The sequence below is a fragment of the Podarcis melisellensis genome, assembly GCF_964234715.1.
Source record: "Podarcis melisellensis genome assembly, chromosome: 9".
Taxonomy (NCBI): Eukaryota; Metazoa; Chordata; class Lepidosauria; order Squamata; family Lacertidae; genus Podarcis; species Podarcis melisellensis.
The window spans coordinates 65,616,689-65,631,931 of record NC_138541.1 but is presented as its reverse complement, the minus strand read 5'-3'; the positions used below and the strand labels follow the sequence as shown (position 1 = coordinate 65,631,931).

Sequence of the window (15,243 nt, the reverse complement as noted above, 5' to 3'; positions counted from 1 at the left end):
TCATAGATTTTTACCCTGCATAGCCTGATGCTCTGAATGGAAATTAAGAAATTGGATAGTTCCTTTTGAACAGGAGCAGGGAAGGAGGATAGCCTTGCAGACGGACTGTCTCTGGGGACTGGTAATAGGATAAAGGGCCTTTCACCCCTAGGTCACTGATCTTAATGTGGCCAGAATGCACAGCGGCTGAAAGTCATTACCATCTTATGTCTGTTCAGCAGCCTCTGAGGTAGGACTCATTGTTCTCTCAGAGTCCTTCCAAGTGGCCAGGTGGTCGTGACAGAGAAAATCATTACAGTCGATCGGTAATATAATTTATGCAATTCGCAGCAGCCTCAGCAAGAGCAACAAATGAACTTGAAAACTGGGCAGATGCTCTTTACTAAGGCAACACATACTGGGTAGATACAAGGAAACACAGTATTAGGGGTACAAATACCTGCTGGAAATTATTTTGTATTTTCTTTTGTTGTAAATATGTATGTTTTCTAATTTGCACTTAATAAAAATTAATTTGAAAAAAAGAGAGAAAGAAGGTACCTTTTACCACATGTGGTGGACATGTAAGGCAATAAAAGCATTTTGGGAAATGATGTATAATGAATTTTAAAAATGTTTAAAATAACATTTATAAAAATAAACCAGAAGCTTTTTTTATTAGGAATTGTAGGTACCGTTATCCCAAAGGAGTAGAAAAGACTTTTTATGATTTGAAAGAGTGTTTGGTCCAGGAATTTGTGTCCTTTTGGGATCTAACAAAGGAAGAGGTGGAATCTACAATTGTAAAGGCCTATAGATTTGGACCTAGAGGTAAAAAGGACTCAAAAATTTTAAATGATTGCATGGTAGTCTTCCAAACAAAGGATCAAAGAGATAAAATTCTGGGAATGCATTACAAGAAGAATTTTGAAGTACAACAACACTCAATTGTTTTCTTTAAAGAAATTCCAAATTTTTTCTTAGCAAAAAGGAATAACTATTCAGATCTTACAAGTGCTTTGAGAAGAAAAAACATTTTTTTTTTAATGGAAATTTCCACAAGGCCTTTCATTTAAATACCAGCAAAGGAAAAATCGAATCAGGTGAATTGAAGAAAAGAGAAGATTCTTGGAAAAGAAAGCTAGGGAATTTGGATTTGACACAGGAGCAGGAATTATTCAGGGGGTGCAGTTCAGGAACAGGATCAGAACTTGGGGCAGGAACCTGACCTTCAGATTTGGACTGAGTGACAAACTAAGCTATTGGACTATGCCAAAATGGCAAAACTGACCGGAAAGCTCAGGAACCAAGAAGACCAAAACTTCAAGAAAGAATGGGGAAAAAATATAATTTATTAAGGAGACCACTGTGAGCAGATGAAAACATGAGCAGTAATGTTTGTAACTTGTAATGTAGCAATTATCATGGACAATATGGAGAAATATAAAACATGGATTATGAAATAATATGCAGTTGAAAAGGTTAACAAAAGGACCCATGGAGGTGATGGTGAGAAGTCCGGAGATTCTGTTGTTGTTGTTTAGTCGTTTAGTCGTGTCCGACTCTTTGTGACCCCATGGACCAGAGCATGCCAGGCACTCCTGTCTTCCACTGCCTCCCGCAGTTTGGTCAAACTCATGCTTCAAGAACACTGTCCAACCATCTCGTCCTCTGTCACCCCCTTCTCCTTGTGCCCTCCATCTTTCCCAACATCAGGGTCTTTTCCAGGGAGTCTTCTCTTCTCATGAGGTGGCCAAAGTATTGGAGTCTCAGCTTCACGATCTGTCCTTCCAGCGAGCACTCAGGGCTGATTTCCTTCAGAATGGATAGGTTTGATCTTCTTGCAGTCCATGGGACTCTCAAGAGTCTCCTCCAGCACCAGAATTCAAAAGCATCAATTCTTTGGCGATCAGCCTTCTTTATGGTCCAGCTCTCACTTCCATACATCACTACTGGGAAAGCCATAGCTTTAACTATACGGACCTTTGTTGGTAAGGTGATGTCTCTGCTTTTTAAGATGCTGTCTAGGTTTGTCATTGCTTTTCTCCCAAGAAGCAGGCGTCTTTTAATTTCGTGGCTGCTCTCACCATCTGCAGTGATCATGGAGCCCAAGAAAGTGAAATCTCTCACTGCCTCCATTTCTTCCCCTTCTATTTGCCAGGAGGTGATGGGACCAGTGGTCACGATCTTCGTTTTTTTGATGTTGAGCTTCAAACCATATTTTGTGCTCTCCTCTTTCATCCTCATGAAAGGGTTCTTTAATTCCTCCTCACTTTCTGCCATCAATGTTGTGTCATCTGCATATCTGAGGTTGTTGATATTTCTTCCGGCAATTTTAATTTCGGCTAGGGATTCATCCAGCCCAGCCTGTTGTCTTTGTCCATGGAGTTTTCTTGGCAGGGATACTGGAGTGGCTTGCCGGTACCTCCTCCAGGTAGATCACGTTTAGTCAAAACTCTCCACTATGACCTCTCCATCTTGGGTGGCCCTGCTCGGCATAGTTCATAGCTTCTCTGAGTTATTCAAGCCCCTTCGCCACGGCAAGGCAGTGATCCATGATGGGGCCGGAGATTCTAGAAGTCTTTAAATGTGGATATTTATTTTGTATTGTTATAACTCTACACTTGTAAAAACACATAAAAATCATTGCACACAAAAAAGGAAACACAGTACAGTATTAGGCGCATGGTAGCTACAAGAGAATTTGAACAGCAATGTATAGAGAACCCAGTAGGGCCTCATGAAACAACAGCCATTCGAATATTTGCAGTTTCAGTTATGTCTGTCTGGGTTAACTTCATATGCTGAAATTGGGGGTTGCATTACCAGTGGCATCTAATCTGGGTGTCAGCAGAACCAGCCTTTTTTCTTTTCTTTTTGCAGAGCCAGCCTTATCATTAGGGTAAGACATCTCTCACGACAGCCCTATATATATATTATATATATATATATATGGCTGCGACCACCAATTTCTAGCTGAGGACCATTTCCCCCTTCTCCGTCCCTGCCTTGACACTATGTTCCTCTCTCCATCCCATTAGAGCCTGAAATGTTCAGGCCACAATTATCTCCCCTGCTTCAAGCACCTCCTTTGTGATGCATATTAACTTGGGGTTATGTTTCCTTTGTTGGAGACGTGCTGCTTGTGTCCCAGGAGCAGGTTTGCTTTATTGTTCTTGCCGATCTGTACTGCTGGGTGCAGCTCAGCGGAAGCCATCCAGTTTGTGCCTGACTGATGCTGACCTGGACAACTGCTTAGACCCCCAGCAGATGGTGGTACAGGGTCTCCATCGAGCTGGAACTAATAGCCTGCGCTGTTTCTCTTTTTGTTTCTGAAAAGAAGCCGGGCTGTGAGTTGCCCTCCTTTCTGTGTCAACAGCTATATACATGGCAAAAGCTGGCAAAATGCTAACTGTCACTTCAGGGGTGTCTTTGCTGCCGTTAAGAATAACTCCTGGACAGTCAAAATCTCGTCTGAGCAAATTTGATGCGGATGCTTGCGGTTCTTCACACTGTGAGCTGGGACAGGGGGTAGGAGGCCGGGGATCGCTTCCCAATTCAGGTCCAAACCGACGGGTGTTAAAAGGAGAAAGAAATGAAAACCACCACACACATTCCTCTTTCCTTCACAGCTTTAGAAGACCACAATAAACCATTTCAGCATTAGCTGTGCCCTTTCTCTTTGGGAAGTTATTTGAAAAGCCTGAGGGCACTGAATCCATTCCTGTCCTGCCAAAAAGCAAAACGAAGGATTCTCTTGAAAAGCAATACTTATCTCACTTCAGTTGTTGTTGTTTCCCCACCTTACTTCCCGGCAGGACTCAAGGCGCCTTACAACTAAAATAGAAACAACTAGAAACATATATTTAAAAAGCAATAATAATAAAAAATGATTAAACATCAGTGGAATTAAAATATATACACATAACCCTCAGTAGGCTTTAAGGAATAGTTGACTCACATTTAAAGCACATTGAAAGGACTGTAATTTGTTGAGAATGCTGGAAATGGTAGCTCTATGTGGTAGAAACTTCCCATATTTTTTATTTTTGGGGGGGCGGGGGGAAGTCATGTGCTTTAAATGTTTTGAATATGCTTTAAATTTATACAGTAGATCTGCTAACCAGTGCTGAGATTAGCATTCCAGACTATCTCCTCTAACTCTGTCATCTGCCTTGGGCTTAAATTTGCCTTAAATTTCCGCAAGATTCTCATCACGAATAATGATCTGTTGTTTTGTAGCACTATAACATGTAATAATTACAATTATTAAATTCCATAAAAACCTGCACCTCTGTGAATTCCAGATTCTTTCTAGACAGCTGGTGTGTTTGTGTTTGACAGAAGGATTTGGGGACCACAAGAGAAGGGCATTTGAATGGGAAGTGTGTTGGCAGCAGCAAAGGCTCCATAATTACTGCAAATGGGTGCGCAGAGTGTGACAGATTTAACAACACCCTTGGCTACAGGAAAATTTATTCAGCACCATAATGAGGTAACTAGTAATCTTTTTTAAACTTCTCCCCCTCAACGCAGTGCTTCTCAGACTATCTGGCTAGCGAAGCTGTTCTCCCTCCTGCAATGTGACCAATACCACATTTGGTCCCTGAAGCCTCCCGCCCAACCTGGGCTGTGGTGGTGGGGTCACCGAGGACTGGAGGACCCATTCTGCAGACCACCACTTTGAGCAGTGATGCACTAGTGAGATTCTCCAACTGCAGTGGTTGCTATAGTTCTCAAGAGACAATGGAGCGAAATCAAACTGCTGTGTTGTTGTTGTTTAGTCGTTTAGTCGTGTCTGACTCTTCGTGACCCCATTGGACCGGAGCATGCCAGGCACTTCTGAAAGCTATGGTTTTCCCAGTAGTGATGTATGGAAGTGAGAGCTGGACCATAAAGAAGGCTGATCGCCGAAGAATTGATGCTTTTGAATTATGGTGCTGGAGGAGACTCTTGAGAGTCCCATGGACTGAAAGAAGTTCAAACCTCTCCATTCTTAAGGAAATCAGCCCTGAGTGCTCACTGGAAGGACGGATCCTGAAGCTGAGGCTCCAATACTTTGGCCACCTCATGAGAAGAGAAGACTCCCTGGAAAAGACCCTGATGTTGGGAAAGATGGAGGGCACAAGGAGAAGGGGACGACAGAGGACGAGATGGTTGGACAGTGTTCTCGAAGCTACGAACATGAGTTTGAGCAAACTGCGGGAGGCAGTGGAAAGCACCGAAGTGACCTTACCAAGGTGCAAACCTAGGCAGTTTGTATGGAGGTCATGGGCTACCTAGAATACAAGAACCCCTTATTGGCCTCGCTGATGGGGTCCAAAGGAAAGCAGAGCAAGATGTTTGGCGCCAGTTTGGCTGCAGGAGTTGCTGGAAGGAGGAGTATAAGGCACTATCCAACTGTCTTAGGGTCTCCATTTGTGAAGTGTTTACTCCTTAACATTTTCTTCTCCACACAGTAGCAGAGGTTTAGGAGCAGACTTTTCCTTCTCCTAGATGAGTGACCTTTCCAGGTTGTTAAGTTCCACCTGCCCCTCGCTTCCCTCTACAGCACATGCAGAAACCACCTTCTTGCCCATTGGACAAACTCTTGGTCTTGTCCACTCATGTCTTAGCATGCAGGGGAAGTCCCCAATTCACTAAAAGTTTGAGACCCATCGGAAACATTCTTTCATATGTGGGGGACTTGTAAAAGGGTAAAAGAGTATTGGGAAATGATCCATAATGAATTGAAAATAATAATTTAAAAGTACCTTCTCAAAAAGCGACGCGGGTGGCACTGTGGGTTAAACCACAGAGCCTAGGACTTGCCGATCAGAAGGTTGGCGGTTCGAATCCCCGTGACGGGGTGAGCTCCCGTTGCTCAGTCCCTGCTCCTGCCAATCTAGCAGTTTGAAAGCACATCAAAGTGCAAGTACAGTGGTACCTCAGGTTACATACTCTTCAGGTTACATACGCTTCAGGTTACAGACTCCGCTAACCCAGAAATAGTGCTTCAGGTTAAGAACTTTGCTTCAGGATGAGAACAGAAACTGTGCTCCGGCGGCGTGGTGGCAGCAGGAGGCCCCATTAGCTAAAGTAGTGCTTCAGGTTAAGAACAGTTTCAGGTTAAGATCGGACCTCCGGAACGAATTAAGTACTTAACCAGAGGTACCACTGTAGATAAATAGGTACCACTCCGGCGGAAAGGTAAACGGCGTTTCCGTGCACTGCTCTGGTTTGCCAGAAGCGGCTTAGTCATGCTGGCCACATGACCCGGAAGCTGTACGCCGGCTCCCTCAGCCAGTAAAGCAAGATGAGCGCCGCAACCCGAGTTGGCCACGACTGCACCTAATGGTCGGGGTCCCTTTACCTTTAGAGTCCTTCTTTTTGGGGAGAATTCATGCTGAAATACCCAGGTGTCCAAAAAGTTTATTTATGTATGCTACTCCTGCGGTCTGTGTTTTGTTAGCCCAAATATGGAGAATGAGTGAGGTCCTAACCAAAGAAGAATGGCAGAATATGCACAACTTGCACACTTAACATATAGAATAAGAGAACAAAAAGAACATATGTTTAAAGAAGATTGGGAAACGTTAGGCAGCATTAAGACAAATTCAACAGTGTAAATAAGTTTTGGTGGATGTAATAATGGAATACTGAATGGTAGAGTTTTTTGTAAAATATGCAGGGATTTATGATATGTAAAATGAACCATGGAAAGAGAAGAAGGGAAGTCACTGATATCTTAAGGATGTAAAATGAGTATTTTAAAAGGACCTCTGGATGGTTCAGTCCAGTCAAAGGCAACTATGGAGTACGGTGCTCACCTTGCTTTCAGGTCAAGGAAGCCAGCGTTTGTCCACAGAAAGCTTTCCGGGTCATGTGGCCAGAATGGCTAAACTGCGTCTGGCACAACGGAAACACAGCGACAGAAACCAGAGCGCACAGAAGACATTTACCTTCCCGCCGCAGTGGTACCTGTTTATCTACTTGCACTGGCATGCTTTCATACTGCTAGGTTGGCAGGAGCTGGGGCAGAGCAGCAGGAGCTCACCCCATCACGGGGATTCAAATTGCTGACCTTCTGATTGGTAAGCACAAGAAGCTCTGTGGTTTAGACTACAGCGCTACCTGCGTCCCTTACCTTTAAGCAAGTACCGTATTTTTCACCCTATAGGACGCACCGTCCCATAAGGTGCACCTAGTTTTTTGGGGGGGAAATAAAGGGGGGGAAATTATTTTCCCCCCCAGGCGCGGGGCTGGGCGGGGGAGGTCCAAGCTTCCCCTGACCCCAGCCCCCAAACAGGCAGCTCTCTGCAAGCCGTGGGAGCCCAGCGTTGGCTCCTGCTGCTTGCGGAGAGGTCCGCGAAGCCTGGAGCGCTGATCTCAGTGCGCACAGGCTTCAGCATGCAGGCAACTCTCCGCAAGCAGCGGGAGCGCTCCCGCTGCTTGTGGAGAGGTCCGCGAAGCCTGGAGAGCGAGAGGGGTTGGTGCACACCGACCCCTCTCGCTCTCCAGGCTTCAGCGAAAGCCTGCATTCGCCCCATAGGACGCACACACATTTCCCCTTCATTTTTGGAGGGGAAAAAGTGCATCCTATAGGGCGAAAAATACGGTAACCAGGTTGCACACCTGCTCTGAGAGTGACTGGACAATCCAATCACACCCAGCGTAACAATACAGCAGAACTACTACCTTCTTTTTTCATTCAGGCTGATTCAAAGAGTTAAGAGCAATGAATCCTGCATAGATGAAGCAGGAACTTTCCTTGGCAGACGAAGACTTGGGGCTTGCATCAGATTTATTTTGTGTGCCCTGCAGTTTGAGAAATTCTTCCAGGGCAAATGCTTTTTTCAATAACAAGCAAACATTCAAATGAATAAATGCTAGTATTTTGTGTGTGTGTGTGTGTGTTGGGGTGTGTCTGTAATGTTTGAAATGTATTAAAGGCTGACCTATTTTTTTCCAACATGTTTTCCCCCCAGTTGGATTTAAGGCACATAAATTAAAGGCCCCTTAAAATTATCACCTAGAGACAGTTTATGGCAAAAATCCAGAAGCCATTCATAGTTGAACTGAAGCAGCATGAGCCCAGAGGGAGGGATACGTATTTTCAAAAAGAGAACTTAAAAGGATTATGGATTGTTTCATGAACTTTAAATAGAGGATTTGCAAAAGTCCATTGAATGCAGGAAATGTTCCTTGAATGGAACCAACTTCAGTAATGCAGATACGACAAAGAGCGAGAAAAACTTCATTTTATTCATTTTATATATTTAAACCTCACCCTTAAATTAAAATAGAGGGGAAATCGAGGTTGGTTAGCTTGACTTAATGCCATAAATAGGGTTGGATTTAGCACAGTTCACATATATAGGAAAAATACAAGTTTTTCCACAGACATTACACAAATTAACGTGTCTTTTTTTAAAACACAAGTGTATTGATAGTAGACTTGAATGCAACCCCCCCATTTTTTAAAAATGTATTTAAACACAAACCCACACACCTTTCACTTTCTCCTCGATTAATAGCATTAAGTTATTTTCTGCTCCTCTTAAGCTTGGGGAAATTTCTCCCCAGAGGCTCACCTGGTGTCTTCATTATCTATGTGTAGGTGCCAGGCTAAAACGTTTCCCTTCAACCAGACGTTCGCCTGATGAACATTTATAATCTAAAAATAATAGTAATAGCAAAATAAAGTGAAAGTCAAGTCCTTCCGCCTTAAGTGGAAATGGTAATTATATTGAGGGTCCAATGGAATGAATATCATGACAACTAGTAAATTCTTATCTGCTGCAGCCTTCATCTGCCTTACCAGCCATTGTAATATACCACTTGTTATCTTCCACCTATCTTACAATTGAGGACTTCTTGGATCATTCTTTGTCTAGCTCCTCCCCTTTGACCTTACCACCTTGGGTGACCCTACTGGGAGACTCCCAAGGGCTTCGCTCACAAGGGTCATAGAACATGCAAGCCCACTCACCACAACAAGGTGATGATCCAGCAAGTTGAGTTTGGGGTGGGTTTTTGGAAGAAGCAATGGTTCTTCTACATCTACTTTGTTGGACTGGTCATGTTGTGTGGATGCCTGAGCATCGTCTGCCAAAGCAACTACTCTATTCCAAACTTAAAAATGGAAAGCGTAATGCTGGTGGTCAACAAAAGAGGTTTAAAGACTCTCTCAAGGCAAATCTAAAAAAATGTAGTATAAACACTGACAATTGGGAAACACTGGCTGTTAGTGCTCCAATTAGAGAACAGCCTTTACCCAGGTGTCATGGACTTTGAAGATGCTTGAACTCAGGATGAAAGGGAGAAACTTGATAGGAGGAAGGTACGTTTAGCAAACCCTCACCAAGATCAACACCAAGCCGGAAACCTATTTCCCCACTGTGGAAGGACGTGTGGATCCAGAATTGGCCTCCACAGTCACTTACGGACTCGCTGTTAAGATTGTGTTCATGGAAGACAATCTTACTTGGCTAGGAGTGATTGCCAAAGAAGAAGATATTGAGGATCGCTGCCCACGCCCAACTGAGCTCACTCTCCCTATTGCAACCAACAAGGCTGATTTAGAGGCAATTCATCAGTGACCCAAATGATGCACAACGCATGCAGGCTTACCCAAATGTAATTAAAAACCAGTTAATCCAATTTTTTAAAAATGCACCGGGGTAGTCTGTGGTAACCTGAGGGGAGGGATGCAAAATGCACATTTAAGAAACACACACAAAGGAGCCTTTTGTTTATTTAAGCTCCTTCACATTCATTGTTGGCTTCCTTCTCTCTCCCTAAAACACCTCACGCCGCTGCCCCCATGCCCGCAATTCGGAGTCCACTCCTTCCCGCCACCCTTCATGCTGTCTGAAATGGTCCCATCCGATATAGACATGGAAGCATGGGAACGACTGTGGAACATGGATATAAAATTTACAGCATGTTAGAGAAAATTATATGAAAACGATACATTGATGGTATCTAACACTGAGGAAATTGGCAAAAATGTATAAATCTAAATCAAACAAGTGTTGGAAATGTAAAGGGAAAGAAGGTTCTTTTTATCATATGTGGTGGTCTTTTAGTAAGATTAAAGCTTACTGGGAAATGATATATAATGAAATGAAAAGGATGTTTAAAATAATGTTTGTAAAAAAACAACAACAACCCCAGAAGCTTTTCTTTTGGAAATTATAGGGACAGAACTACCAAAAATGTATAAAAACTTATTCATGTATGTGACTACAGCGTCAAGAATGCTACTTGCCGCAAAATGGAAAGAAACAGAAGTGCCAGCAAAGAATAGATACAAAAACTTATGGAATATGCAGAAATAGCAAACTTGCCAGAAGAAGAATAAAAAATCTATATATATATATATATATATATATGCTTTCGTAGATTTTCACGGGTACAGGAATGCAGGTTTTGGTGTCCTCGGGTGTCTTCCCGTGTAAAAGTTGGGGTGTCTAGGCGACGTTTCGACGAGGTCTCACTCGTCATCTTCAGGCTGGTGCTTTCGGCTTCTTGTTACTGGAACAGAGCAGGATCTCAGTGTTTGAGTTCCTATAAATACTGTTGAGGGGGTGTGGTGTATAGCCTCCAATGTTCTGGGCAGAGAGGAAGTTCCCAGGCTAGTGTGCCTTTTCTTCTTTTGTTCCTTAATTACTTGAGGGATATCTTGAGTGATTTCTTGAGTGATATCCTGAGTACCACTTAGGTGGGTCATTAGGTGTGGATTAGTTGCTAAAGTCTTTGTGTCTTGACCTCTTGAACTTTGTGAAGAGTTTTTCTGAGAAGATGGCTGTACTGCACTTAGTTGTGCTCTGGCTTGGCTTCGTGTATAGGGGCGAGCTGTGGTTTTGTGGCCTGTGTCAGCCATATCTGTTTAGGGATTGCAGGGGGGTGCAGCATCCGGAGGTGCCACCATGGTTTGGCTACTGGATGGTGTCTGTAATTTATCTGTGGAGAGGGTCTGGGTTTGGGTCTGGTGTGGTTGATTGGTGATAGCGTTCTGTGTGCCTCTGGATCTGGTGTCAGTTTTTGTGGGGAGGGCTAATTTCCAGATGTCTGGCAAGCGGGATGTGTCGTCACGCTTGTTCATGTTGTGAGGGTGTTTCTCTATCTCGATGGCTTCCATGATTATTCTCTTGTGGTGATGTTCCATGTTAAAGAGCAATTTGGAATCTGCAAAATTAATTTCGTGTCCTGTTTCTTTCATGTGTTGGAAAAGAGAGGAAGTTTTTTCTTCTTTTTTGACGGCATTCTTGTGTTCTGCGATACGTGCATTTATTCGTCTGTTTGTTTGTCCAATGTACGTGGCTGGGCAGACTTTGCAGGGTATTTCATAGACCCCTTGGTTTTCTAACTGGATTTTATCCTTGGGGTTTCTGAGGATATTGGCTATTTTTTGGTTGGTGCAAAAGGCTGTTTTGATATTGTGTTTATGGAGGATTTTGCTAATTTTATCTGTAGTGCCCTTGATATAAGGAAGGAGGGCCATGCCATTGTTTTCTTCTGTGTCTTGGTTTTTGGGGGGTGTTTCTTTTTGGATTAGCTTCGTAACCCTGTTTTGCTGGTATCCATTGGCAATTAACACATTTGAGAGATTCTGTAACTCAGTTGTCAAGTGGTCTTTGTCAGCCAGGCGTTTGGTTCTGGAGATGAGAGTCTTGGCTACGGAGTTTATTTGTGCAGGGTGGTGGTGTGATTGTGCATGTAAGTAGCGGTTGGTGTGTGGTTTTTTCCGGTAGATAGTGTGTCCTAGGGAGCCATCAGGTTTTTTGTAGATTAGGACGTCAAGGAAGGGAAGTTGGTTGTTGGCTTCTATTTCCATAGTGAATTGTATTTTGGGGTGTAGGCTGTTGAGATGTGTGAGGAAGCTATCCAGTTTTTCCTTCCCGTGTGGCCAAATTACAAAGGTGTCGTCAACATATCTGAGCCAAAGTTTGGGTTTGTGTTCTGACTTGTCTAAAGCATTGGTTTCAAAGTGTTCCATGTACAGGTTTGCGATGACCGGTGAGAGGGGTGATCCCATAGGTGCTCCTTCTATCTGTTTGTATCTTTGTCCATTGTGGATGAAGTACGTGTTGGTTAGGCAGTGGTTGGTCAGGTCCAAGATGTATTCGGGGGGATTGTATTTGTTTTGAATGGCTGTCAAGGCTTCATTAATGGGCACTTGTGTGAAGAGAGATACCACATCGAAGCTCACAAGTAGGTCATTAGGATGTAGGTTTTGCTTCTTTATTGTTTCTATGAACTGGAAGGAGTTTGGAACGTGTGAAGAGATGGATTCTGCATAGGGCTGAAGTTGCTTGGCGAGAAATTTAGCGAGATTTTGTAGAGGTGAGCCTATGGAGCTGACTATTGGTCTGAGTGGTGTTCCTTCTTTGTGTATCTTGGGGAGGCCGTAGAGTTTGGGGCATCTGGATGATTTTTCTCTGGGGATGATTCTTAGCTGGATTTCTTCACTGATAGGAGAGGCTTTTATTTTGGATTTGGTGGTTTTTTCCAGATAGGTGGTGGGGTCTGTTTTTATAGGTTGGTAGGTAGGATCTTGGAGTAGGTTTGATAGTTTTGCTTGGTAGTCCGATGTGTTCATCACAACAGTGGCATTACCTTTGTCTGCTGGGAGAATGATTATGTTGTTGTCTTTCCTCAGGTTGGTGAGTGCTGCACCCCCCTGCAATCCCTACACAGATCTGGCTGACACAGGCCACAAAACCACAGCTCGCCCCTATACACGAAGCCAAGCCAGAGCACAACTAAGTGCAGTACAGCCATCTTCTCAGAAAAACTCTTCACAAAGTTCAAGAGGTCAAGACACAAAGACTTTAGCAACTAATCCACACCTAATGACCCACCTAAGTGGTACTCAGGATATCACTCAAGAAATCACTCAAGATATCCCTCAAGTAATTAAGGAACAAAAGAAGAAAAGGCACACTAGCCTGGGAACTTCCTCTCTGCCCAGAACATTGGAGGCTATACACCACACCCCCTCAACAGTATTTATAGGAACTCAAACACTGAGATCCTGCTCTGTTCCAGTAACAAGAAGCCGAAAGCACCAGCCTGAAGATGACGAGTGAGACCTCGTCGAAACGTCGCCTAGACACCCCAACTTTTACACGGGAAAACACCCGAGGACACCAAAACCTGCATATATATATATATATATATATATATATATATATAGGAATGGAAATGGTTTATGGAATATTTACAGATAAATTGTAAACAGATAGGAACATTTGCAGGATTGTTGTAATAACATGCAGTTTCATAAGAGTAAGTATTTAAAGAAGATGAATAAATGAGCAAATTAAGTTAATTTGGAATATGCAGAAGATATTAAAAATAAATTTAAGGAACAGCAGAAAGAAGGGGAAGGAGGTCAAGTTTTGAAATGTCAAAATGATTGTAAAATCAGTGAAATCCTTTAAACCTAAAAAGTATATATATATTTTTAATGAATGAATGAAATGGTCTCGCCCGCGGCCCTACGCGAATGGTTCGGTCCGTTCTCTCCCACGCCGAAGCCTCTGCGCTCGCTCGGTCAGGCGTAAAGGGAATCCCCCTCCTGCCCCTCCCTTTTCCTATGACCGCTCTTCTCGCGATATCCTCTCTCCGCTTCCCTCGAAGAGATCTCGCGAGTCTTCGGGCCGAGTTCCCACGCCTGTTGTGTCTGACTTCTGAGACGGGAGAGCGACACAGACCCCCGTCAGCGTGTGTGCGTAAGTGACGTGAGCGAATGGGCGGGGTTTCCCTACGCCCCGCCCCCTTTCGCTCCTTCGCTGTTGCGATAAGCTTGTCCTCTCCCCCCCCGCGCGCGCGCGTGCGCGCTGCTGATTTCCGCGGGGAGGCGCGCGCGACGGCTGCCTCGGCTCCCTTCTCGCGAGAGTAGGAGTTTTAGCGAGAGTTTGTGGAAGATGGCGCCTGTTGTGACAGGGTGAGTGCGGGGGGGGGGTGGCTCTCTCGACATAGTTCCTCAGGGGCCCGTTTCCTTCCCGTCCCTCGGCCGGCCTGCCCGGCTCTCGCCCCTCCGCCGCCCGTTCCTCGAGCTCCGGATTCGGGTGGGGTCTCCTTTCTCCTCACGACGGCTGCCGCTTCTCCGGTTGCGGGGGAACCGGAACGGTGGTGCTGGTGGTCGGTCGGTGGTTGTGGGGAGGCCGAGTCGCCTGGGCCCTCGACGGGCCGGGGGTCCGGGTGGCGGGAAAGTCCCGCCTGGAGCCTCGTCGCTGTGGGGAAGCGCTTCTCGACGCGCGGAGCTCGTCGCTGTGGGGAGAAGCGGGGGGCTTCTGTGGGGAGAAGAGGCAAAACACCCCCCCCCCACATGGAAACTGCCTGGTCCTGCGTCTCTCCGGCTCAGTGCTGTTAACACCCCCCCCCCCAAAAAAAGGAGAGGGGGGGAAGCGCTCTAGAGTAAAAGTCACTTCAGGGGCTCTGAGGAACTTGGCACGTCTGCGCGGCTCTTGCCTGCTTTTACTTTGGGGGTGCATCTTGCCATCTGCCTTATGCAAGGAGGAATTCCATCGCGTTGCCTTGACACTTGCGTGGTGCTCGTGTTGGTGGTGCCTGGAATGAGGCGCAGACACCCCCCCCCCTCAAGTGAGAGCTGTCACTTCAAGCCCCCATCAATGCCCTGCATGGTTAAGCTGTCCTCTGGTGTGTTGCATTGCATAACTAACTTCCCCAGCTTCCTTGCAGTGCAGTGCAGGTTGTTGCGTGAAGTTGGTTGGATTGAAAGCAAAGGCTTCCGTATCTTTGCTTTGTGGTGTGCGGTTAATGGGAACGTCCCCCTAGGTGAGTTGAGCTTTGGCTCTTAGTGACATACTGAGCATGTTCCGGTTTTCCTTGAAGGGGCCCTAACTCTTACTCTCAGGGTTGTGGTTTTGAGCTCTACAGTGGGCCAAAGGTTCCTGCTTTGCAGGGGGGGAAAAAATTCCTTCCAGTATCACCTTAAAGACCAACAAAGTTAGTTCTTGGTATGAGCTTTCGTGTGCATGCACACTTCTTGGTATGAGCTTTCTTCACACGAAAGCTCATACCAAGAACTAACTTAGTTGGTCTTTAAGGTGCTACTGGAAGGAATTTTTTTTGTTTGTTTTGACTATGGCAGACCAACACGGCTACCTATCTGTAACTGCTTTGCAGGGGGTTGGACTCTGTGATTCTGTCTCAGAAGCTGATGATGCCTTTTTGTGTTGCTTCATGAGGCCCTCCAGTCTTCATTAAAGGTTGCTGCTGCATACCACATGTGTGCTTGACTTAAGTTAT

General features: G+C 44.9%; 1 protein-coding gene across 5 annotated transcripts in view; it reads left to right on the top strand.

Moving 5' to 3' along the window:
- RBPJ (recombination signal binding protein for immunoglobulin kappa J region) overlaps positions 1-15,243 on the top strand; it is an 85,638-nt gene that overhangs the window by 29,593 nt on the left and 40,802 nt on the right. The window contains exon 1 of one of the 5 annotated variants that reach the window (XM_081924547.1): positions 4,369-4,474. The exons of 1 other annotated variant lie outside the window; for it this stretch is intronic. In XM_081924547.1, the coding sequence (XP_081780673.1) occupies positions 4,470-4,474 (5 nt within the window). In that variant the 5' untranslated portion in view covers positions 4,369-4,469. Of the gene's footprint in view, positions 1-4,368; positions 4,475-13,804; positions 13,916-13,978; positions 14,040-15,243 lie in introns of those variants that run through there. 3 more of the 5 variants (XM_081924546.1, XM_081924549.1, XM_081924550.1) reach the window with 3 other exon arrangements.